The following is a 25,171-nucleotide window of genomic DNA, read 5'->3' as shown; positions in this document are numbered from 1 at the left end:
AGATTATGGTAACAGGAAAAGAATAAAAAAATTTGGACAAAAAGTCTGGAAGGGTTGCAAACACTCAATTATTGCCAAAAAATGCTGCAGTATTCCAAACAGGGATATGAAAACATCAGTCAGCAACAGTGAGGTAATTTTCATAGATGGTGGAGTGGGGAAATTTTTTTGAAAATGTTTTCAGTGATTAAAAACAACCACCAAAAACTGTTGCAAAGGAAAGACGAAACTAGATCCTGGCATCTGGCTCATTTTCCGCTTTTCTGAGTAGCTCCAACTCAGATTCGTGATAAGCAGAAATACATGTGACCACCCAGACAGCCAAAGCTTTCTCTGGATTTGGTGAACGCTGATGTTATAGAAAAAAGGCAAATTTGTCACCATGCCTTCTCTTCCTGCCTGATTGTGTATTTTTCTTTCAAGAGACTTCTTGAGCCATAGTAAAGTCACACAAGGGAAGGAACTGCTTCATCAACAGTGCCCTATCCATAAGCTCCCTTGGTCTCAGGGAAAATCTACTCCTTAGTCCTTAAGAAATGGGAAAATATGTAACAGGTTGTAGTGTCATGAGATTGAATTTAAAGGTAGGAATGCTTATTTAATTTACACTGCTTGATTCTAGTCTGATGACAGGCCAGTGTATGAATGAGTTCATTTATTCCGATATGTACAATATGTTAATGCACTAAAAACTTCCTGATCTCTCATTAAATGGGAGCATTGTGCAGTGATAATACTGCTGCTAACAACAACCACAGAAAGAGTAAACAGCACTCACATATAGTGGTATAAATGTTAAAAAACTTGTCAAGGATACATATTACAGCTCAAAAATATTTTTGTAAACCGATCCCAGGTTCATTTTAAGTTCATTATTTTCTTTCGTAGAAGTAGTAAATAATCCACTTCTGAGCTTAGTAAAGATCTCTGACAGACATCCAGGGGCATCTAACTGCACCGTTACGCTCTCTTGATCTGCAATGTCTCTCTGGTAATTTCTTTCTAGTGCTGCTATGCTACTTTGCATTTGCTCATAAGTTATGAGAGGAAGGTTTATGTTGATCAGATTCCAGATTAAAATGTGACTCAATGGGCTAGGAAGAGAATGCACCAAGACTTCAGGAGATTTTCTACGAAAATTGTCAAATGGAAAAAAAAAAAATGGGCTGGTCCAAAAACTTGATTTTTTTAAAACCAGTCTTTCTTTAATGTCAAAACATCATGTGTCATTGGTTCCAGAATGAAGCAACAAAGTTCTTCATTTAGTAAGAAGGCTTTGGAATGGAAACACATTCTGCTGAGGTTTTTATGCATAAAAATTTTCAGAATAGAAAATGTCAGGACAAAGTGTTTTAATAGGCAAAATATTTAAATCAACCACAAAAAAAATTCATTTTTTTTCTCTTTAAAAAATGCTTTTTGTGGCAAGAAGTTTTTGTTTTTAAATTGTTGTTGTTTTCATTCCATTGTTGAATGAAGAGCAAAAATGAAATATGGATTTTTCTAAAAATTCAAAATATTGTTCTTCTACTTCTGAGTACTGTGCAGAGGCCAGTGAAAGTGAAGAGCTTGATTAGCTCTCTTTAGTTGTCTTCTCAGTTTTTTTCTATGGTGGCTGGCGGTCATCTGTTAACTAACCTCGAACTTAGATTCCAGTGTTTGCTGGAGCTTGGGAGGTTCTTGTGGGTGCCATGGGAAGAAGTGCCACAAGTTCTCCATTTTTTATAGACATACTCTGCTCTGCTAAGGACGCTGTGTCAGCTGCAATGCTATTGTTTTCATAGTGCCCAAAATGATGATTAGTATTCATAGAAGAGCACAGAAGGCACACTTCACTTACAACTCAGAATAACTATAAAAAAATCAATGCAAATCATACAGATATTGTGATCTAGGTTATATTAATTCAATATGTCTTCAGAATGTTTGATCAGATGTGGTACACATGCTGCAGAAGAAGCATCTTAAACTGCTTTACTGACACACATGCATCAGCATTCTGTACCCTCTATCAAACATCCTTAAGAAATTTTTCCAAGTGGGCCACTACTTTCCATTTTGACAGCAAAAGCCACGCAGATAACAGTGAAGGGCAGACGAGGGGCTCTGAGTGAAAAGGGAAAGTTGTCCTCTCCCTTCTTAAGATTTGCCACAATGAATCTCACTTTGTTTTTCTAACTTGTTGAAAAAGACCACTCATCTCACATCTGGTGAGCCCCGCATCCCCTTGCACAGCGTGCTCTCTGAAACTGGGAAGAGAAACTCGGGGTCAGTCTCATCCTTCCTCTGTCATTTACCTTTAGGAGGTGTTTCAGCAGGAGACTCGCTGCAGTTAGAAAGTCAGTGGGCCTTTGGGACTCTGAGGACTTTCAGATTCCCATTCCCTGAGGGAACTGGTTAGCCTGCTGTCCGTGAAAGCTATTCCCCAGCATATCTCTCCTCACTACCAACACTGAAACTGCTTATCTTTTACCTCAGCAGAGAAGACACACCACACAAGTTAACGGAGCTGTCAGACATGGTCAGGAAAGTTGAAAATAAAAAGAAATAAACAAAGTAAAAAGCCAACAGCCTAACACATTTGAAAAATGCTTAATGAACCGTAAGGGTATCTAAAGATCTAGGAGAACTGTCAGGAGACTTGGCAAGAGACTTGGCTGGGAGCTACATGAATGCAAACATGCCAGAACCGTGATAAGAGAAGCAATGAAAGAGAGTGGATTTCTAAAAAAGGGGACAAAAAGAGCAAATTAAGAACAAGACATGGAGCCATCTGGGGAGCTAGAAAATAGGACAGGAAAAGATTTCAAAAACAAACCAAGAGGAGCACCATCAGCATTGATAATAAAAGCACTTTCAGAAACATCTGGGGAACTTTGAAGCAATTAGTGAAAGGATAAGAAGCATCAGGGAAAATACCACCGGGGAAAAAAAATGTGAGAAGCCAGGTCAAATTTGATCACAAGCAAGAAATGATGAATAAATAAAACATAGTGCAAAACCTTTGTGCAAGTTAGAGAAAGCAAAATATCTGTAATAGAGTAACATGCTAGAATCATGGGTTATCTTTTGAACAGTTTAAAAAGTAGTAGGATAGTTTTAATAATGTTTACAGTATTTAAAATATTTTTATAAGGAATAAATATAATATTTTACATTAAAATTACTAGCAAGTTATCTATGGTTCTCAGAAACTCATGTAAGGATTTTACTATTTATGTATTGCAAGTTTTTCATACTATGATGTTGCTTTTCAGATCCAACTGAGATCAGACTTCACCTTTTGGAATATTGGAAAGGCCATATTGTCCCAATTGGATGAATGAGACAAAGCACAGTGGCATAGAGGATCAGAAAGCCACTCAGTAGTTCAATTCAAGAAAGAGGACTGTTTAACCATATCACAACGTTACTTATTCAGTTCAGTCATTTTATCATTTTCAAGCTCCAGTTATTAAGCTTCCATGTTCTTTTACTGGGCCCATTACAACTTCTGATGAACTGGAAGTTCAATCCATTAATCGAGTCTCCAGAGCTTACTTGGCATTCAGCACAGAGACACCCCTAGGTTTCTTTACATATAGATTGTAGAGTTATGTTACATTGTCGATAGTTTACTTGTTTAAATTCCTAACACAGATCTTTCAATAAATCAGTTTCATAATCATAAACTTCCACTAGGTATCATTTACGTCTAATTGTTAATGCTGCAGCACCAAACCTGCCAGACTCAAATCTGGGATATAGAAAGTGAGGAAACCACAAAATAAAAACACTAAAAAGAAATTATTCATGCAAGCAATTTAAAATAAATTTTACGGAATTAGTGTATGTTCTTTTTCTATGTGTGTTTCCATAACATTATTTAATACAATATTCACAAGTGAGATTTGCAGTGTGGACTGAAAAAGGAGCTCCTAGCTCACATGAATATTTCAGATATAGGCATTTTTCAACATTAAAACTGAAGGAAATCCAGAAGTATGGAAAATACAGGTCATGGTTTGACTCAAAGGAAGATACTTGGCAGAGATGTCTCCATGTTTCACTACATTCATTATCTTTCATACTTCCAATAAACAATGACACAGTTCTGTGAAAAGGACTGTTAGGGTCTTACTGGTGCATCCTGTGTGCAGTATACATTGATAAGATGGCTTCATCATAAAGGACAAATTTTGATTATACTTCGCTGTTAATGGTACACTAACAGGAGAAATTGCAGGAATTATGAACTTTATTGATTAACAAGGGATGTGTCCTCTTCTGTCATTCCACGATAATTTCTTCCATCTAAGAAACTTACCAAAACATAACTATCTTCAATGTACAAGTTCATGAACAGCAAGCAAATGACAAGGACTCCTAAGAACGACACCGCTGATCGTTTCCGCAAGCATCTCATTTTATCAAAATATTTCAGGCTGTGTCTCATGTGAAGAAAGGCATACAGTAGTGTCACCTATGAAAGAAAACCACAATGTTACAAGAAGCTTCCATTTTTATGTCAGTAAAGAAAAAAGCACTCTTCATCCCACCCATTTAAGGCTGGAATTATGATGCCACTGTGGCAGGAGTGCGTCAGCAGTTCTGTTTCCCATGTATAACTGTCAGATCCCAACTTGATTTCAAGGGAAGACCATGTTGCGTGACTTCCCTGTATACTTATGTCTCCTTCTAAAAGCAGCTCAGGCCAACAGGCAAGGAAGAAGCTATTGCATGACTCAGTACCGTTGCCAAAAAGAGAAGTCTGTATATCAGAACTGCCAGGCACAATTAAGGTGCCTTCCCCGCAGTAAGAAGGCCGTAGGAAGACTGTGCAGCATCCCTTAGCCTTAGATCTCTGTATTAGGATGGAAAGTCTCTCACTGGAGATGTCATTTTCTCCAGAAGAAGAAAAATGAATGTCTACCTTAGATCAGACACATCTAAGCAGAGTATTGGAAAGTCTGCCCCAATTACATCAATCAGACTAAGCAGCGTGGCACAGAGGATCAGAAACCCACTCAGTAGTTCAATTCAGGATCAAGAAATAGGGCTGTCTATTCATTCCACAACTTTACATATTCAGTTTTGTCATTTTACTACTTAAAGCAAGATGAATGCTATTCCTGGCTACCAAATCATAACCATTAAGATGTGTAGAACTACATGTGTTTGAACAAGATCTGGCCAAGAACTAAATAAACAGACTCCAGATCAGTCTGCCCAAAGTCTGTGGGATTCTTAACTAAAAAAAAAGAGATTATAAACTCATTATGTATGTCTTATTTGCTTTAAGTACAAATTGTCTATTGTCCATAAAAATGTCTGCGAAGTTTAATATATTGAAGTCATGTACAAGTCATTGGTCGGTGAAGTGGATAGAGAACTGGCTGAATGGCAGAACTCAGAGGGTTGTCCTCAGCGGCGCTGAGTCTAGTTGGAGGCTGGTGACAAGTGGTGTCCCTCAGGGGTCAGTACTGGGCCCAGTCTTGTTTAACTTCTTCATCAACGACCTGGATGAAGAGTTAGAATGTACCCTCAGCAAGTTTGCTGATGACACCAAACTGGGAGGTGTGGTAGATACACCAGAAGGCTGTGCTGCCATTCAGCGTGACCTGGATAGGCTGGAAAGCTGGGCAGAGAGGAACCTGATGAGGTTCAACAAGAGCAAGTGCAGGGTCCTGCACCTGGGGAGGAACAACCTCATGCACCAGTACAGGCTTGGGGTGGACCTGCTGGAGAGCAGCTCTGCGGAGAGGGACCTGGGTGTCCTGGTGGACGACAGGTTAACTATGAGCCAGCAGTGTGCCCTGGCTGCCAAGAAAGCCAATGGGATCCTGGGGTGCATCAAGAAGAGTGTGGCCAGCAGGACGAGGGAGGTTCTCCTTCCCCTCTACACTGCCCTGGTGAGGCCTCATCTGGAGTACTGTGTCCAGTTCTGGGCTCCCCAGTTCAAGAAGGATGAAGAGCTACTGGAGAGAGTCCAGCGGAGGGCTACAAGGATGGTGAGGGGACTGGAGCATCTCCCCTACGAGGAGAGGTTGAGGGAACTGGGCTTGTTCAGCCTGAAGAAGAGAAGGCTGCGAGGGGACCTTATAAATGCCTACAAATATCTGAAGGGTGGGTGTCAGGAGGATGGGGCCAAGCTCTTTTCAGTGGTGCCCAGTGACAGGACAAGGGGTGATGGGCACAAACTGAGGCACAGGAAGTTCCGTCTGAACATGAGGAGGAACTTCTTCTCTCTGAGGGTGACGGAGCACTGGAACAGGCTGCCCAGGGAGGTTGTGGAGTCTCCTTCTCTGGAGATATTCAAGACCCGGCTGCACAAGGTCCTGTGCAGCCTGCTGTAGGTGACCCTGCTTCAGCGGGGGGGTTGGACTAGATGACCCACAGAGGTCCCTTCCAACCCCTACTATTCTGTGATTCTGTGATTCTGTGAAAAGGAGAGTTTAAAGCTAGCCTATGTGAGGTAGTAAAGAACACTACATGTGCAGTGGTTAAACCCTGCCTTTAAATACCTTCATTTTTGAAAGTGCTGAACATCTAAACTGACACAAAATAGGCCCAATTAGGAGTTCCATAAAATATTTCTCATGTCATGTAGAACATTTTCTGGACTAATAACAAAAAAACCTTCCAAGTGAAAAATTCAATCTATATTTGCTTTGCCAATCTGATTAAATGTATCTAAGAGCATAAAGTATGAGTCCATTAGACTCCAGAGAACAGGGAGGTAAATGCATCAAGTATTCATAATGCAAAAGTTTAACTGCAAGGTTTTGTCCACATAGATTCGAGATGTACTGCAGTAAATGGATACCATTTGTACACAGAAAAGTTTTAAAATCTCTATGTCGAGAATAAGAACAACTTATGTCACACAAAGGAAAGAAAGATAAATTAATAACAATATATATTTCTGTCTCTATTTTTGTAAGGGTGGGCTAAATAGCAGGGGACTGAGTATTCTGAAACTGAAAAGGCCCAGTGTCGCTATTTTTTAAGTTACAGCAATGAGTCCTCGATATCTAATGGAAATAAACATCAGGAAGGAGCTGTAAGGTCCATGGAGCTCCAAACTCTTGCCCCCACCACCTGTGACAGCACAGTGGTTGCTGCACATCTGTGGATTCCGGTAAGCTGTTGTAGAAATGAACGACTGCCCCTGTGGAAAAGAGCATGTTACACATACAGTCTGGGTTTCATTTTGTTTCTTTCTTCTTTTGCTCTTTTTCTCTTGCTCTTTTTCTCCCAGTGTAACTACTGATTTTCAAAACAATACAGTCTTTGAAAAACTTATCAGAGGATCACTGGATGGGTTAAATACAGACAGTTCTCAGATACTGGCATGAACTAGCCTGATTATTGATAATTCACGTAGTCTGAGTACTTGCAGCCCCTGGCAGCTTCAGGTGTAAGAGATGCACTATGGTTGCATGTATTATTTTTTTTCTTTGGAAAACTTGGGGATAAGTAAATCTTTTTTTCAATCGCAGGATGACTGTGTCATACTTGCCGACTGGACTGCAATATTACACAGTTCCCTTGACTTTGCTCTTAGCAGCCTCATTGAAGTCCCTACACGTGAGGAAGGGGACTTGCAACTGTGTTTGCTGGTAATCTTATGTTAGTTTTTCCCCACACAGTTTTTGTTAGATCGTTACTATGTTGGATTAGAAATAGAAATTGAGGGAATTACACAGGTGAGACTGGAGGAACACAGGACTGTCATTATTAATGCTGATGTACAGAAAGAGAAGAGCCCAGCATGGCCACCATTCCGAGGAAAACACATTTCTTGCGTTGGTTTCAAGCAGAGTCGTTAGAACACTCCTGTTTTAGACAGTCCGTGAAACAGCTGAAAGCAAAACACCACTGCAGTGAGGTTTCTTTGTTCATAAGACCTGTTGGCAGGTTCAAACTGACTGAAGGAACCGCAGGGAGGGGCTCCCTAATCAGGGTGCGACCCGTTCTGGACCCTGCGTCATGGAGGGGGCACTGACGCCAGCGCTAACACCAGGTGGCAGTGCGGGCACGTGCTTGCCAGCCTGCAACTGGTTCTCGACCAATTCCAACCGGTTTGTCTGAAGGTACTGTTTGATACACTTTTACCGTGAGCCTTTAGCTAAAAACGTGCATAGACTCATAGACATATACATACATATTTACATGTATGCAGAATTCCTTACATCTTCCTAGAACTGCTGCTTGCAGCTCTGTTTCCAACCTACAACCTCAGATTGTGGAACACTACACAAGTGAAATTTGCAAGGAGAAAGAGGTAAATTGTACCTTTTTTTGAGGTGACGTCATTCATGTTTTGGAAAGTACTCTCAGAACTTCCCACAGTGAGACCCCTGGTGTTCTTTAAAACCATTTGAGCAGAATGTTCATCACTACTCAAAACTAAGGCTTTGATATTGATAAAAAAGGCTTCAATTCACAATTCAATTCTGAAGTCACAGCTTTGCTTGAAGATTTTATGCCTTCATTATTCATGCACAATTAAGTAGCAATTAGCATGGCATAAATGCAATTTGTTTCATAAAGCTGGCATTAAGCAGTTAAATGTAATAATTAATAAACCTGCATGACTTATAAATCTTTTCCTTTCTAAATGAGACATACTGTTTTCCTCAACCACTTCAGAGAGAACTCTTAAGACTCCTGATCCTTTTGCACATGTATATGTTGCTATCACACATATATGTGCAGTTTTACATAGTAATACAAAATTATTATTACTTTGACTTTCTAAAATGATACAGCAATGAAAAGACACTGAGCTAAAAATGCAATGACATACTTTGATAGTGTGAAGAAGCTGCCCTTTAAAAGATCTGCAAAGGTGTGAAAACTGTGTAAAGGTCAAGACTGATTTTCACGTGATAATGTGATGTTTTCCCTTGCAGAATTTGCACCACTCAGAAGAAATTTTAAAATTATTTTAAAAAGAAAATCCTGACTGACCTTCTATTAAGAGTCTGTTCTTAATAAGCCAAGTCCTTGAAACCAAAAAAATGAAATTAAAATATTAAAATTTAAAGCAGTTAAAATTTTTAAACATATTTCAATTTTGATGTCAAAGTAGCTGTTCCCAAGAGGCAAAAAATGAGGCAAAGCAAGATTTTTTCCTTATTTTCCTCTTTATCAGAAGAAAAGGCTTTATTGTGAGCCCAGTAATAATTTCTCCAGACCACATACACGCACACTCACTGTGGTGAACCATTTTGTATTCAATCCACTCTAATTCTTCACCACTTTCTGACAATACTAGGGATTCATGCTATGTCCTGCTCCCAGAGATTATTGTTTACTTTCCTGATCTGTTTCCTCCTCAAACAGATACTTACTAAAAAGGCCCTGTGGTGTTCCTTTACCCTTACATATGACAATCTGAATTAATGACTTCGCCTTTCCTAATAAATACTGTGAATTTTCTTGTATCTACAGATATACAGAGATGGAGCAACAACATCATCTTTGTGTTTTATTCTGGTCTGTTTGAGTGCTGTGCCCCAGCAGCTCAAGAAAAGTTGCTCATTTGCAGAGGAATTGATGGCTGTCAGAAATGGCATCTGCATTGTTTTTGTACTATAATATTTCCAAATCAGGCACGTAGCTTTGCCTGTCACTGCAGAGCCTGTATTCCAGGACGTACAGTAGAGCAGATACACTACCACATTTATTATATCAACGAAATCCATAGATAACACATGAAAAAAACATGACTGGATTATCAAACCCTCTGTGAACTTTATTGCAATCTCTGATTTGGCTAAGACACTCAGAAGCAGGTACTTCACTCCTCGGCCTTGTGACATACCATTCCACCATTGTGTAACTGAATTGCTTTACTTGCAGTTCTTCATGCTTGTCCAATTTATTTTTCAGCTTTTCTTTTCTTGGAAGGCTGCACATGATGCCTCAAGGATTGCATTCAGTCCTCTTAATGAAATAGCAAAGAAAACACTTTCAGAAAAAAAAGGGGAAAAAAAAAATAAAAACAATGATTTGTTTACATGGTTATTACTAAATCTTGCATGTCTTGTGATCTTCTACAAGATGAAAAAAACAAGCCCTAGGTTGTGATATGGATTTGAGCTACAGTTGGTAGTGAACTGGAAAAATATAATGGATAGACTATTCCATGGGGCTCAGAGAGACTCCCAGCAAGATTCACTGTCTGTCTCACCGAAAGCCTGAAAGTACGTATAAAACGTTGAAGACTGACAGGCAGGATATTTGCTGTCACTGGCAGCAGGGAAGTGAAAACTGGTCTGAGGGAAAGGAAGGTTTAACTCAGAATGAGGCTAACAAATCCAGAGGGTAGACCGCAGGTTTTAAACTGGCCATAAGTATATTTTTTGGATGGTTTACACTGTGTAGCTCCACATGCTCAAAATAATGGGTCTAAAGATTGTCATATCTTCTGAAATTTGTATTCTAAACACAGGAAGTTCAAAAAAGAGATATATAAGTAGGCAGATGCTCAAAATGAACACCAATAAAAGATGGGCAAAAGAAGTGGGTTTTAAAAAAGGATCTGAAAGGCAGATTGATCCTTGATCCACAGAAAGTGAGAGATTATTTCAAACACTGGTGTATTATATAGTTATATACAGAACCCAACAGTCTGGGAATAGGGATGAGAGTTTGGGAGGAGACAGATGCTTCAGCCAAGGCAAGTCACCAAACAATACAGAAAAGTAAAGAGCCCAAATTCAGCATGGGTATTGGAAGATGAAGTGCCTTTCTTGTCTGACAACTCCAGAGTGAGATAAAATGGAGCCACAAAGCTTACTTTGGCTGGAGCGCTCTGAGCAAAGTGTAACATATTTCTTTGTGCATGGAGGAGTCAAGTCTAATCAAGGGGAAGAGATGACTAAGAAGTGTGAAGACTTATTGACTTAGATGGTAAAGCATTATCTAATCCATTACTGGATGGACAGCAGTGTATACCATCTGATGTATTTTATCAAGTATGTTGTAGTGTGAAAGATGGGTTTTAGAAAGATGATATAGACAATGAGTTAACGGCATGTGTAAAGAGCCTGGAAGGCAAGAAAAAATGACAGAGAAATTTGAAATAGCCCTCAAGTTCTGCTCCACAGAGACAAAGCAGAGAGGAAAATAAAACAGCATGGGCACGAAGATGGAGGAGACAGCTCACTAACATCCAGAGAGAGTGACATTAGAACTTTTAGAGATACAGGAGTGGGGGTTTAGGCTGCATCAGAAATACAGGCAGAAATCTTTAAGCACTGAAAATAGCACTGGGCATAGTTTAGAGGAAAGAGTGTCTAGAAAGATGAGGATAGAAATTGAGTTAAATAGATATTCAATAGATTTTATTCATTGACTCATCGATGAATGAAAGGAAAACATGGATATAAGCACTGATAGATTCAACAGCAAACTAAAAGTATGGATAATTATATTACAATACATTTATATGTGAGTACAGGGATTATCATATGCCACCAGGTATCAGGTAAACCAAATTCCTTTAGTCTATTAGGCATCAAACTGAATAAACTAGAGGGACATCCTGGTCTGAAGACACCCCTGAAGACACCCTCAGTCCCTTCACCCAAAGCACAAATTATATGAGCTAATCTCTCAGCAACACTTATTCTGCGAGCTGATTTTTGTCTCAAGGTCCCACAGTCTCCTACCTGAGGCTTACAGCTAAGAGCTTCTCCTTTGCCATAATCAAGAACCCTGGATATTCCTGTTGTAATGGAATTTCACAGAGGTGCAGATAAATTTATTTTTGTGGTGAAAAGAAAATCAATGTAAGTGTTTGACCAAAACCAGCTAGGCTTAATGAGAAAAGTTTCGTCTGACCCTGGTTAAATCTGGTCATGGTTTTGTCTACAGCACATCCTATAGCCTCATCTAACAGAAAGGTGGGTAGCTTTTTCACAGAACCACAGAATCAAGGAATGCTTGAGGTTGGAAGGGACTTCTAGAATTATTCTTGTCCATCCCCTCATGTTCAAGTAAAGCCACCTGGAGGCAGGTATCCAGGACCGTGTCCAGATGGCTTTTCAGTATCCCCAAGGAGGGAAACTGCGCAACCACTCTGGCCAGCCTGTGCCAGTGCTCAGTCACCTCCTGAGTAAAAAATTGTTTCCTGATGTTCAGAGGGAATCTCCTGTGTCAGTTTGTGCTCATTACCTCTTGTCCTGTGATTGGCCACCAGTGAAAAGAGCCTGGCTCTTTCTTCTTTGCAACTGTCCCTTCAGGTATTTGTATACACTAATAATATTCTTCCTGAGCCTTGCTTTCTGCAGGCTGAACAGTCCCATCTCTCTCACCCTTTCCTTGGAGGAGAGATGCTCCAGTCCCTGGATCATTCTTGTGGCCCTTTGCTGGACTCTCTCCAGTAAGTCCATGTCTCCCTCATACTGGTGAGCCCACAACTTGGCGCAGTACTCCAGATGTGGCCTTACCAGTGCTGAGTAGAAGAGAAGGATCCCCTTCCTTGACCTCCTAGAAATGCAGTGTCTAATGCAGCCCAGGATACAGCTAGCCTTCTTTGCTGCAAAGGCACACTGCTGTCTCATCTTCAACTTCATGTCCACCGTGATCCCTAGGTCCTTTTCTGCTAAGATACTTTCCAGTTGAGTGGCCACCAGCAGATACTGGTGCATGGGATTTGTCCTCCCCAGGTGCAGGACTTCGAACTTCCCCTTGTTGAAGTTCATGAGGTTCCTCTCAGCCCATTTCTCCAATCTGTTGAGGTCCCTTTGGATTGCAGCATGACCCTGTGGCATACTGGCCATTCCTCCTAGTTTCGTGTCATTTGTAATCATTTCATCATTTGTAAACCTGATGTGGAGAGAAAAAAAAAGAGCCTCCATGCAGTTACGTAAGTGTATGACTAATGTGGATTAATCATTTGACGTAACTTTATCCCAAATGATGATGCCAGCCACGGAGTAGTGATCATCCTTCTCCATCCTCTTCTTGTCTCACAAGAAAGCAAGTCAGAATGTGGCATTACCAGAGGTGCGCAACCATGAGAGGTTTTATATGATGAGGGGCAAGGAACATGTTTTGTGAGAAGTATGCACTGGGGGAGATATCCTTTGTGTAGTTTGTGATGGACCTATGTCAGCTATTGAAAGATATTTTAACATGGCATCCTTACGTATTGTTTCAGAGAACTTACATAATAATATGTGCTTGGGATATCCTTCCAAGATCAAAAACCAATGAATTTTTATTGGGTGACTTCCAAATACTTTTATTTTTTTACCAATAGCATTGTTGGGTCTTTCATCCTCTACTTAGACTAGGTTTAAGAATTTCAAAAGAGGAAAATGTCCATTTAGAAAGGTGACTGACTGTTACAGAGAAATTCTCAAACTCTGAGATTCTGCTGTATAATAGATTATTTGCACAAAGCCATGTGTCTGAGAAATTCATGGTACTTCTGGGAAATAATGTAAAATAGGTTAGGAGATTAAATGCAAGAAAATTGGTTTTCACTGGCCATATTATTAATCGTTTTCTAAGATAAGTGTTTCATTAAGACTTTCCTCTGAGCACCCAGAGAGCAGCTTCCAGATCAATAGAATAACTCATTCTGTAGAGGAGGCCTGGAAAACTATGTATGGGAGTGTGGGACCAACAATTGGGTTATTCTTTATAAAAAAAAAACAGCAAACTTCAGTAAGTTTTGATCAATAGACATCTCTAAAATGAAAACAAATCTTTATAAAATGCTACATTTGTTGCTTGCTGGTTTTAAATGTTTTGTGTGCTGAACTTCATATACTGTCACACACAACATAATACTGCTATGATCATTTCTTTTCAGTAGAAGCAATCCAGAGTGGACAAGATACATCCAAAATCCGTCGTCTTCAGCTCTGATTCTGCAGCCAGGTTTACGAACAGAAATCGAACTAATATCTCCAAAGCTATTAATGGATTCACAAACTGTGAGCCTTGATTGAATCTATATGGTTTTTTAACAAGAAAGAATTGAAATTATTTTTGCTGTTTGTTAGACTTTGCTGTTTATGGACTAGTCTAATCTTGATCTATTACATTAGTTGATATTGATTGTATAAGTAATGGAGATGGTTTCAGAGGTGCCATAAAATCTGCAACATGTTATCTTGCACTGTAATGCAATTAGGTCGTGCAAGCTAGGCAGGATCTGTAGAGAGAGGGGTTAATAGCTGCTATTGCGAGTATCATCACGGCTTCTTCCTTCTGAGTTAATGCTGCGTTAGAGACCTTGTATATAAATGCTTTGTAGAAAGGAATCAGACCAGGTACACTAACAGATTTCAATTGCCACGATGATGATTTCAACCCTAATCATGAGATTTCCCATAGACTTCAGAAAAGTGGCTCTAGGCAGAGTGAAAAGAGGCCTTGGATGAATGGCTACATATCAAGCTAACAGGCATTTCAGATCTGTGAAGGTGAGTAGTGTGGGTTCTCTATGAGCACATGGACTTATCTAAAGCTGCTTTCAGTAGCAGGGCCATGCTACCCAATATCTCTGTGACCTGTCAAGTAAAACTTGTTCCATTCGGGTAGGAAGCATCTCTCAAAAGCCTGCATGCTTCTGCATGCATCTCCCTGTGGAAATCTCTGCTAACCAGTGAGCAGCTGGAGCCTCATTTCATTGAACTGATGGACCATTATTCAAAGGAACAGTACGTACCCTTTTCAAAGGGACAGAATGTGCCCTCAGCAAGCCTGCTGATGACACAAAAGTGGGAGAAGTGGCTGATATACTGGAAAGCTGTGCTGCCATCCTGTGAGACCTCAACAGGCTGGAGAGCTACGCAGAGATGAACCAGATGAAGTTCAACAAGGGCAAGTGCGGGGTCCTGCACCTGAGGAGGAACAACCCCATACATCAGTACAGGCTTGGGGTGGACCTGCTGGAGAGCAGCTCTGCAGAGAGGGACCTGGGTGTCCTGGTGGATGACAAGTTAACCATGAGCCAGCAGTGTGCCCTGGCTGCCAAGAAGGCCTGTGGTTTCCTGGGGTGCATTACCAGGAATGTGGCCAGCAGGTCAAAGGAGATTCTCCTCCACCTCTACACTGCCCTAGTGAGGCCCCATCTGGAGTACTGCGTCCAGTTCTGGGGTCCTCAGTTCAAGAACTTCTTTACTTTGAGGGTTACAGAATACTGGAACAGGCTGCCCAGAGGGGTTGCGGAGTCTCCTTCTCTAGAGATACTCAAAACCCACCTGGACACAGTTCTGTGCAGCCTGCTCTAGCTGAACCTGCTTTAGCAGGGGGATTGGACTAGACCATCTCCAGAGGTCCCTTCCAACGCCTACCGTTCTGTGATTCTGTGAGTCTGTGAGTCTGTGATTCTGTGAGTAGGGAAGGAAAGGGATTACTGCCTCTGTCTTGTAGCAGAGTATTTTCCAATTTTTTTTAGGAGACGCTTATCTCATTTTTTTTCCAGTTTCAATTTATCTATTTACTAACATTATGTTTGGTGGTCTCTGTTAGTTTGTGCCAGAGATTGTGGGAACATACTATATTAACGAAGGTCATGATGTCCTTGAGAGTTTCTGAACAAGACTAAAATAAGGACTTTATCAGTTGCAACAGAGGACTTTGGCAGAATCCCCGGAGCAAACCAAGGAGAAATCATGCACAGCTAAGCTACCCAACTGAATGTTTAGAATAGGTGTGAACAATGTAAGTTAACCAATAAGCATTTGGGCTGGAGCGTGGGGACAGCTTTGCAAGGGGACAAAACACAGCTTTCTGAAAAATAAAGGGTCTTCGATTTGGATATCAGAGTCCGTGTCATCAGTCTCCTCAAGAGATAATTTTGCAACCTAAGCAAAACACTCCCCCCACCCCCTGCCTTTTTTTTAAAAAAGAAACCCAAAAGAAAAAACATCAACAAAATGCCTGGATGGTATGGCCAACCTGTCAGGTATAGTGAATAGGCTTTCGTATCTTTAGCATATGGCAAACATAATGATCAATAGAGGCTTAAATGATCTCTTCCACTATTGTCTATGTCACTTACCATAAAAAACCTCAAGCCATGGCAATAAAATACTATTCGGTATCAAGTATTCTAATAGTAAAAAATTTTTTTTGAATTCTATATTTTTCTCAAGAAATAGTTAAATAAACAAAACTTGGTGGCAGGGAGTGAATAAATCTTAAACAACATCTTTGATGATTTTGTCTCAAGTGTTTCAAGGTTAAATTCTAACCCACTTTTTCTCTGAAGAAACTGCAAATATTGCTTCAGATTACTCACAGAAGACTTCTGTTTTTTGTGTCTTAAATCATAACAATATCATAACGGTATGGTTAATAAGTAGACCAGTTATTTCAGTCGAACACAATACAGGGACAGGAAAGAACTTTCCTCAATATGGTCAAATCAAAGTTCAGTAAGTCTAAATGTGCACTTTCATCATCTGTTTTTCTTATTTTTACGATACCAGAACTACACTATATTTTGAGGAGGAAAATAAATTTTAGAGTTTGGGGAGAAAGAGGAACAGTAAAAGAGCTGCTCACTGAAAAATTTGCAATTCTTTGCAAGTAAAATTCAAGAAAGACCAACTGGTAATTTAAACTTTTTGTCAGAGAAGAGCAACAACCAAAATACCCACAATACTTTAGATAAAATAAAAATTCAAATAATAGGTATAAAACCTTCATGGCAGCCTAAAAAAGAGTTTGATTTTTTATTCTACATTTTATATCAATTCCTAGCTTTGCCCACTTGTAGATACACTAGCTCTCTTAAATATAAGTAGCTCCTGAAATCCAGAAATTAGTTTTATCGTGACTCTCATGTGATGGCACGAGTACCACTTTGCTCAGACTGATTCATTTAGAGCACCCACCTCGCAATCTTATTCTGAATCACCTTTTGTAGGGGCTTCTTGCCAACAGTGATATTATAAAGAGCTCAGAGAAACTAACAGTCTAACTCAGCAATTATATGAAACGCTACTGTAAATACTTGTCAATCTCCGGTACTCTATGGTTTTCTTATGAATTATAATGTAAATGTATTTAGTGACCCTTAATGAAGAGAGATGGAATCTTTTTGAACAAGGCTCCCAGGAGTGATAGTAACAGAGGAGTACATAATATCTTTGTTGACTGATGCATGAAGTCCTAGTTCCTGAGGTGACACTTTCAGTCCACTCCTCCTTTATTGAGTTTTGGAATATATATCTATTGGATACATGCCCCGTTGTTTGAGAACTATTTAGAGGGTTTTTTTGTTGTCTTCTTGGAATGACATTCACTTGACCAAACACAGACAGCTATGATGTGAATGTCTGAGCTAGTCACACTTAGGCTCCATTTATAGCCAACGCAGAAAAATCAGTATTAGTACACCATGATTCATCTCACGGAAACATCACTGTCTAAAATATATCAGATGATTCGTGCCCTAAAAATGCCCATTTCTCTTCACTGGCAACAAATACAGCCTCAGACGGCCAACTCAGATACAGATACTAAAGAGGAGGAATGGCATTCATATTTTCCCTTAGTAGTTTCTTCACCTCTTTTGCTGCCTTTTTAGGGACAGCACATAAAAAGTAAGCCACTGTTCCTGGCTTCAAAACATGGACCTACACCTCTCCTGATCACAAAAAATGTCCTAATTCTGACAATAACACGAGGTCAGACCCTAGATTGTCATTACCTATGACAATGTCTGACACATCTTGCCTGCAGTAGACTGCTGCAAGTTATACGCTGTTAAAAAACTTGACTTTGGTTGTCTATCCCAAGACAGTTCCTTTCCTGCATCTCGCAAGCCTGTTCTCTGACTCCAAGTATCAGTCTCTACTGCTTTCCCATAGCTTTATCCAGAATACAGTTTTGCTGCTGCTACAGTTTCCGCTCAACAGATTCACTACAGTAAAACACACAGAGGACAGACTGTTATCTGCATGCCCCACAATAGGATCCTGATAGCTTTATTGGAGGATATTTGAAAGTTGAAAGAGATACCCATTAAAGGGCTTAACAGCCACTGTGGACTTATGCCCTCAAGTTGTGTTAATGGGGGAAGTAATCTATGGTCTGTCTGTATCTTTGACTTACCCACAGTATCTGGCAAGATCAGAAATTCGGTTCATTCAATGCATTCAAGTGAAGCATCTGGTTTGAGGTGGAATAAATTCTCTGCATGGGAGGACAGTAAGACAGAGATCTCTTTCATTCCAGTGTAGTAAATGAACTGAGATTTTGATCTTCCCAGGTACTGTGGGTGAGTCAAAGACACAAATAGACTCTTCAGCCTAAAGGTGGGACATCTGTTTTACACATTAGTCACTAATTCTCTTAACTCCTGAAAGTAATATGATAACTTTTGTGTAGCCTTTGGTATTCACCAAAGAGCTTGGAAAGTTGACATTTTTGACCACAGTCTTGAGTCTCGGCTTCTTTTTCCAGAAGAAACTTCACGGTATTACACTGAGGTAAGGCATAGGGTACCCCAGAACTATGTGTGCTTGTACTGTCAACTGTATGTTTTTTGGCTCAAAGTTTTGTGGGGTTTTTTTTGGGGGTGGGGATGGTTCATTCCCACTGAGGATGAAATGCTGGTTTTAAATTTACATGTCCTTACCTGAAGTTAAGGAAGTTTTGGGATTATTTTTTCTAGCTTCTGGAATAAATTTTGGATAGTTCATACTGTTATTAATACTGGATGCCAGTTAACTCAAATGAAAAAATACTTAAAAAGGACATTAGTGTGATCTCTGATTTTCTCAGATCCCATCAAAGATACACGGCATTTTGAAGACTAGTTATATTTTTATTAAAAGTATAGATATAAACATCTGGTATCATCTTCCTGACCTAAATCTGAGTAATTAAACTCTGTTTGAAACATGATATAAACACTAAAGGTGTATGTGCATATTAGCTGGTCAAAATATCTCGTATAAAGTTTATTAAGATCTTACTAGCTTGCAAAAGTGAGAATTATCTGATTTCATACTATTCTTTTTAGCAGCAGATTCCTATTTATTTTATTTTAAATTTTTTCTGAAGTCTAGAGGCAGATATAGAAACTTGCAGAGGGCAACATAACTTTCCTAAACATTTAAAACAAGCAAGAGGAATTCAGGTATTCGCACTAATATGAGAGAGAGAGAGAGATCACAAGAGCAAGAACTTCAGTTTTGGTATATCTAAAATGAGGTGACATGAATAATATCTACTTCAATATTTGGCAACCACAGCTGTAGGACCAGTAATGATTTCACGAGACAGGTGAAAAAAGAGCGTGCCATAGGCTTCCGATTTCTGGAGAACACCAAACTTAACAACCAATATGATAAATACATACAATAAGTATTTGCAATACATAGAAAAAGGAGGATTTAACATTATTTCTTGGATTTCTGGAGCTACAAAATTCTAAGCGAAATTAAAGAAAAAATGGTACTAAATATAAAAAAATTAATTCAGAAATGCTAATTTTCCTTACTTGCACACCTATTTCACAATTTGAATCTAAGCAAATGCACAAAATCACTAACTTGTTAGACATACATTTTCACCTCCTTTGTTAGTACTGTTGTATTTTTTAAAAGTTGTATCTACGTCAACATAGTTTATGTGCAAAAATGAAACCACTATTGTAGAGTATAACAGCAGGAAAATTGTTTTGTTTATTGATTTCTTGAGTGAATCTCTATGACAATAAAGACATTGAATGAAGAATTATCTTACAAAAGCACTAGTTTAGGCCACTGATACATATGAGTCTTTGCAGAAAAAAAGATTTTTTTTTTTTAATGGATTGGAGTCTACCCAATAAAGGAAAAAAACCCACAACAAATTACAAAGAAGATGAGGTCCTTGTAAACTCATTTACTAGTAGATCTGAGCTCCTTACTGCTAACCATGCACATCAAAGGAGGAATTTGGCATCTGTAGTGCTCCTGAGATGCATGAAATCCCAAGAAAGCACAAATGAATTGTGTTATCCACCATGTCCAAAAATTATGGGACAGCTTTATGGTTTTACTGGACCTCTGAGGTTCAGCTGAATATTTACCTTCATGGAATATCATTGAAAGAATTTAATCAGCCTATTTCACGTTTTCTGGACAGTATACACAGCAGTGAGTGAAAATATGAAAAGGATCAAATATTGTTTAGATTTGAACATGCTATATGGATTCCACAAGATTCCAAAGAGATCAAAGGAATTTGGAGAATTTTTGTTTACACAAAAATATTCTGACCCAAAATAAAAAAAATTAAAACCCTATTAATCTTTATAAAGAAAATATGATAATAACATGGGGCAAGGTGAAAATACATGTGTTAAAGCTTCTTTTGTTTTAGAAGATGACATAAGCTGTCCAATTTATTTCAGTGAGCTTAAAATCAAGCACGTTAACTTTCCTTTTTTTTTTTTCCCAAAGTGAGACTAATAAGAGCAGATCATAAATAAACAGAAGTCAATAGGAAAAGAGCTATAGCATTACAGGTGGTATGAATTCTATGTTTATAATGTTAGAAGAACAGAAAAAAACATCACGCAATGGACTTTTGCAAAATTTAACCTCCTAGGGATTTGAAAATGGAAAAAAAAAATTCTTTTTCACATACACGGGAGCTTCATTTCAAGATATTATTGTGTTTAATCAAAAGTATGTTCTGTTTTGCTCTCTGGGAATTTTAATTTTCTAAAAGAAATGATTGTCAATCAAGAATTCTTTGAGTTCTTCAAGAACATGAGTCTTCAGTCATATCTCAAACCTGAATATTAGAAGAAAAATAGATATATCTGGCCTTCTATATCACTACGTTTTTTGAACAGATAAAATTATTTTAAAAGGAGAAAAAACAGCCAGAATTTGTCTGGCATCTATATCCTACATTTGCAGATATCAAACTCATAAAAAATATTTTCTAGTTTTTCATTTGTGGGCTTCAGAATACAAGGATGAAAAGAACAAGTGATGAATATCTGTGATAATGTAATCTATTGTGGACCTTATTGCTATCAGTCTGTTTTGCTACAGGAAGGATTTCTTGAACCTCAGAAAATATCAAGTGTGTGAAATCACTCTGTTCATCCCTTCCCCAAACTTTGATTCTACCCAAAGTGGAAAATGACCTGCTGTGTTAAATCCACTACTCAGTTCACTCCAGCCACACACAATAAGAACATACCCCATCAATATGGACCTTAAATCTGATGGAAGGTATGAAACTTAGATTTGTACAAGTATATAGACACTGATTTTGCAGAAATACTATATGATACAGTGAAGTTTCAGAGCAGGTTGAACACTTCCAGAATTCCATATAATTAAGGTCTATTTCATAGAATCACCAAGTGGTTGAGGTTAAAATGGACCTCTGGAGGTCTCCTGGTCCAACCTGCCTGCTCAAGCAGGCTCACCTAAAGCCAGTTTCTCAGGAACATGTTGTGGTAGGTTGACCTTGGCTGGCTGCCAGGTTCCCACCAAGCTGCTCTGTCTCTCCCCCTCCTCAAATGTACAGGGGGACAAAAAACCATCATGAGTCAAAATAAGGACAGGGAGATCACTTACCAAATACTGTTGCAGGCAAAACAGACTGAACTTGGGAAAATGAATGTGATTTATCGCCAGTCCAATCAGAGTAGGAAAATGAGAAGTAAGAAAGAACAAATGTAAAAAACATCTTACTCCCATCTCTCTCTTCTTCCCAGGCTCAACCTCATTCCTGACTACTCCACCTTGTTCCTCGGAGTGCTGAAAGGGGATGGGGAATAAAGGTTGCAGTCATTTCATGACACTTCACCTCTGCCACTCCATTGTGTGGTCCCACCCATGGGATATAGTCCTTCATGAACTTCTCCAACGTGAGTCCTTCCTACGGGCTCCAGCTCTTCACGAACTGCTCCAGCGCGGGTCCCTTTCATAAGGTGCAGTCCTTCAGGAACAGACTTCTTCTGCATGGGTCCCCCACAGGGTCATAAGTCCTGCCAGAAAACTTTCTCCAGCATGGACTTTTCACAGGCCACAGTTGCTGCTGGGAATCTGCTCTAGCATGGGCTCTCCATGGGGTCACATCTTGCTTCAAGGCACATCCACCTGCTCCATTTTGCAGTCCTTCGTGTTTTGCAAGGTGGATATCTGTTCCACTGCAGACCTCCATGGGCTGCAGAGGGACAACCAGTGTCACCACGGTCTTCACCATGGGCTGCAGGGGAATTTCCAGGAGGTGCCTAGAGCACCTCCTCCTCCCCTTCTTCACTGATCTTTGTGTCTGCAGAGATGTTTCTCTCACATATTCTCACTCCTTTCTCTCAGCTTCTGTTGCGGAGCATTTTTTACCCCTTCTTAAATATGTTAGCACAGAAGCACTACCAATGAAACTTCTCATGAAAGGTTCTGATGGAAGCGAATAGAACATTTGCAGAAAATGAATTACACTAAGAAATAGATAAATTTTAGTTACTGTACTACTTACTTGGCTGTATATACATGTCAGGATGGATGGATGTCATGGTCTGACCTCAAGACTTTAAAAAAAGGTAGCACAGCACATCACGATTTTTTTAATAAAAAGTCTGTTAGGATGAAAAAAACCCCGTATCTGTGCAGTGGAATTTGTTTCAGTTTTTTATTTAAATTTTAAGCTTACATATTTAGTATCATACAAAACCTCATAGTTAGCAATAAGAAAACTGCTGAATATGTGATATAAAATATTTCCAGAAGTAGATGACAAGCTGTCATTTTATCCAAAAAGTATTTTCCAGAACAGGAATTTTTCCATTGTTTCTATTCTATTATTTTTAAAGCTGTGGATTCTGAGACTTGTTTGAAGACCACCGAGTCCTAAATTGACTTCCATGCATCACATTTAGGACCACAGAATCTTAACTGTTAACATCCATTTAGTGTGTAGAAAGTAATACAGATTTTTTTGCTACATTGGTAAGGCATTTTTTAGAAACTACTGTATAGTAGTTGGAAGCAGCAAAGAATAACAATATTAAGGTTGCAGAGAATTTCAAAAGGGTTGGTTTTGTATTTTTTAAATAATTTGGGTATTGAGCTAAAAAACTCTGAGCTATGTTGACATGACACTGATTCACCAACACTCTATGGTTCTAAGAATACCAGCCTAATACAATATTGAAAATGAATATTCTTCTTATGTTATTCTATGACCAAAGATACATGTAAATATAGTACAAATTTAGAAGACTTCTTCCTAAGGTTCTCCTAGTGTAATTCTAGCTGCTTCATTTATCATTCTCATCAGTAAAACACAAGAGCTTGTCTTGTTTGCTGCTAGGATTTCAAAATGCTGACATGTTGTCCTGATGAGTGTCTTTAGCTCCCAAATCAGTAACGGTCCAATGAACGTGCCAGCGACTTCAGCACTCTTTCTGCAACAGAAATGTGGGCTGTGTTCTGAAGAAACCTAATTGTTTTGGAATCTGACTGTAAAAAGACTCTGTGAGAGTAATTCTGTGTTATCTGTATTATTCTCTGTGTATCTGCCACTAGGAAAAGGGAAGATTAAAACAATGTAGCCAGTTCATCTCTTTTTTGCCTGTAAAGGTGTAGTGGTGTTCAAGCAGGTAAAAAGGTGGTATTAAGAAGGTTTTAACCCTTTTATTACCACTAGTTAATGTAACTTGCTTCTTTATCAGAGGACACAGTCCAGATCATACCCTGCATTTAGACTGAGGCTTAACCCTAGCCCTTTGACACATTATGTCAGTTTAAACTTTTGGCTTTCTCTTCCAGGACATATTATCTTCTCTGTGTATATAACAATGTCTTTTAGGTTTATGTCTTGACTTTAGCTGTCTTATCTAAACCAGCTGATTTAGGCTCCCTATACAGTCAATGTTTACTGACTAACAGCTCCCAAAGGTGACTCATTCAAATTCCCCTAATAGCACTTTTAAAAGGGGAACGAATGCTCCTTCGAAGTGTCTTCCTCTTTATATACTGACTATAGAAATAACCTACTAACTAGCTTAGCCTAGATCCCTAACTTTTAGATAGTTAAAGATAACTGGAACAAACACCAGTCCACTGCCACTACTACCACCCAATAGTCTATCAGTAGACAGTGTAGTAAATTGTATTTCCTAAAATGTGCTTAAAACTTTCCTGACATCAAAAGCCTATCTGAAAATCTAACTGTGGCAATATTTGTCTCTAAAATAATACTAAAGGAGAAAAACTTGTATACTTAGTAGTGTTTATTTCAGAGGTTTGAATATAATCTTTCTGCTTCTGGCATCCTATTTCCAAAGGCTAAACTACTCCTCCTCAATTTTAGTGAAATGTAAGAGAACTGCTGCTAGCCCACCTTTAAAACTGATCAACAATGGAACGGCCACAAGCTGAGTTGAAATTTGCAGTTCTCCATTGACTTTGGCCCATATATCATCACACATCCAAATCAATGTTAGGAAAAAACCAAGAAAGAGAAAAAAACCCCTAAAATCCTAGAAAATGTGTGAACAAAACCCAGATAAACAGAAATGTGTTCACTATTCCAGTGCACAAACTCAACAATCACTCAGCAACTGCAGGAGGAAACGCACATGTGGGCACACAATACTATCAGGCTTCCTAAAGGTGTGCTTGTGTCAGGCAGGACAGAGCATGGTAAGAGGAGGTGGTCTGAGCTGTGATGTCTGTAGAGTTTCAGAGGAAGCACTACTAATGCATGGCTGAAAGCTTACTCAGAAGCAAGCTGTGCAAGGATACGCTTTTTAATTGGAGCTCTAGAGGCCATGGAAACATCTTCATCAAACACGGACAGAATCTCCTCGGAAAACAAAGTATTCACAGTATTGGTGATGATCAATATTTTTGTACTGTAAATATTTAGCAACCAAATTTTATGACTGGCTCTTGTGCATGTGGATGAGGGAAGTGGGACTAAACATATCTGCAAATGCAGCCAAGCAAACACACTGTGACTCACTGATTTGTGTTTTATGAATATGTGACTCAGGCATATAATTGTAGTAAATTTGAGGAAAATGACTGAATTGCCTGCAACTGGAAAATCAAGAAGATATTGGACTTCTTTCATTCTTAGTTTACAATTGTTAATTTTATACAAATCTTTATTGTAGAGAATAAGCAAGTGGGAAAACCCAGAAAATTCTGGCTTTGCCAGTTGTCACTGACAGAAGTAAATATGCTGG

General features: G+C 39.1%; 1 protein-coding gene across 1 annotated transcript in view; it reads right to left on the bottom strand.

Moving 5' to 3' along the window:
• Positions 1–25,171, bottom strand: part of MGAT4C (MGAT4 family member C) — a 449,137-nt gene that overhangs the window by 3,482 nt on the left and 420,484 nt on the right. Inside the window, exon 4 of the mRNA XM_009945269.2 lies at positions 4,307–4,462. Coding sequence (XP_009943571.2) covers positions 4,307–4,435 — 129 coding nt within the window. The 5' untranslated portion in view covers positions 4,436–4,462. The remainder of the gene's footprint in view (positions 1–4,306; positions 4,463–25,171) is intronic.

This window comes from Opisthocomus hoazin, chromosome 8, assembly GCF_030867145.1.
Source record: "Opisthocomus hoazin isolate bOpiHoa1 chromosome 8, bOpiHoa1.hap1, whole genome shotgun sequence".
NCBI classification, from domain to species: Eukaryota; Metazoa; Chordata; class Aves; order Opisthocomiformes; family Opisthocomidae; genus Opisthocomus; species Opisthocomus hoazin.
The sequence above is the reverse complement of the archived record's forward strand: the minus strand, read 5'-3'. Positions and strand labels throughout refer to the sequence as shown.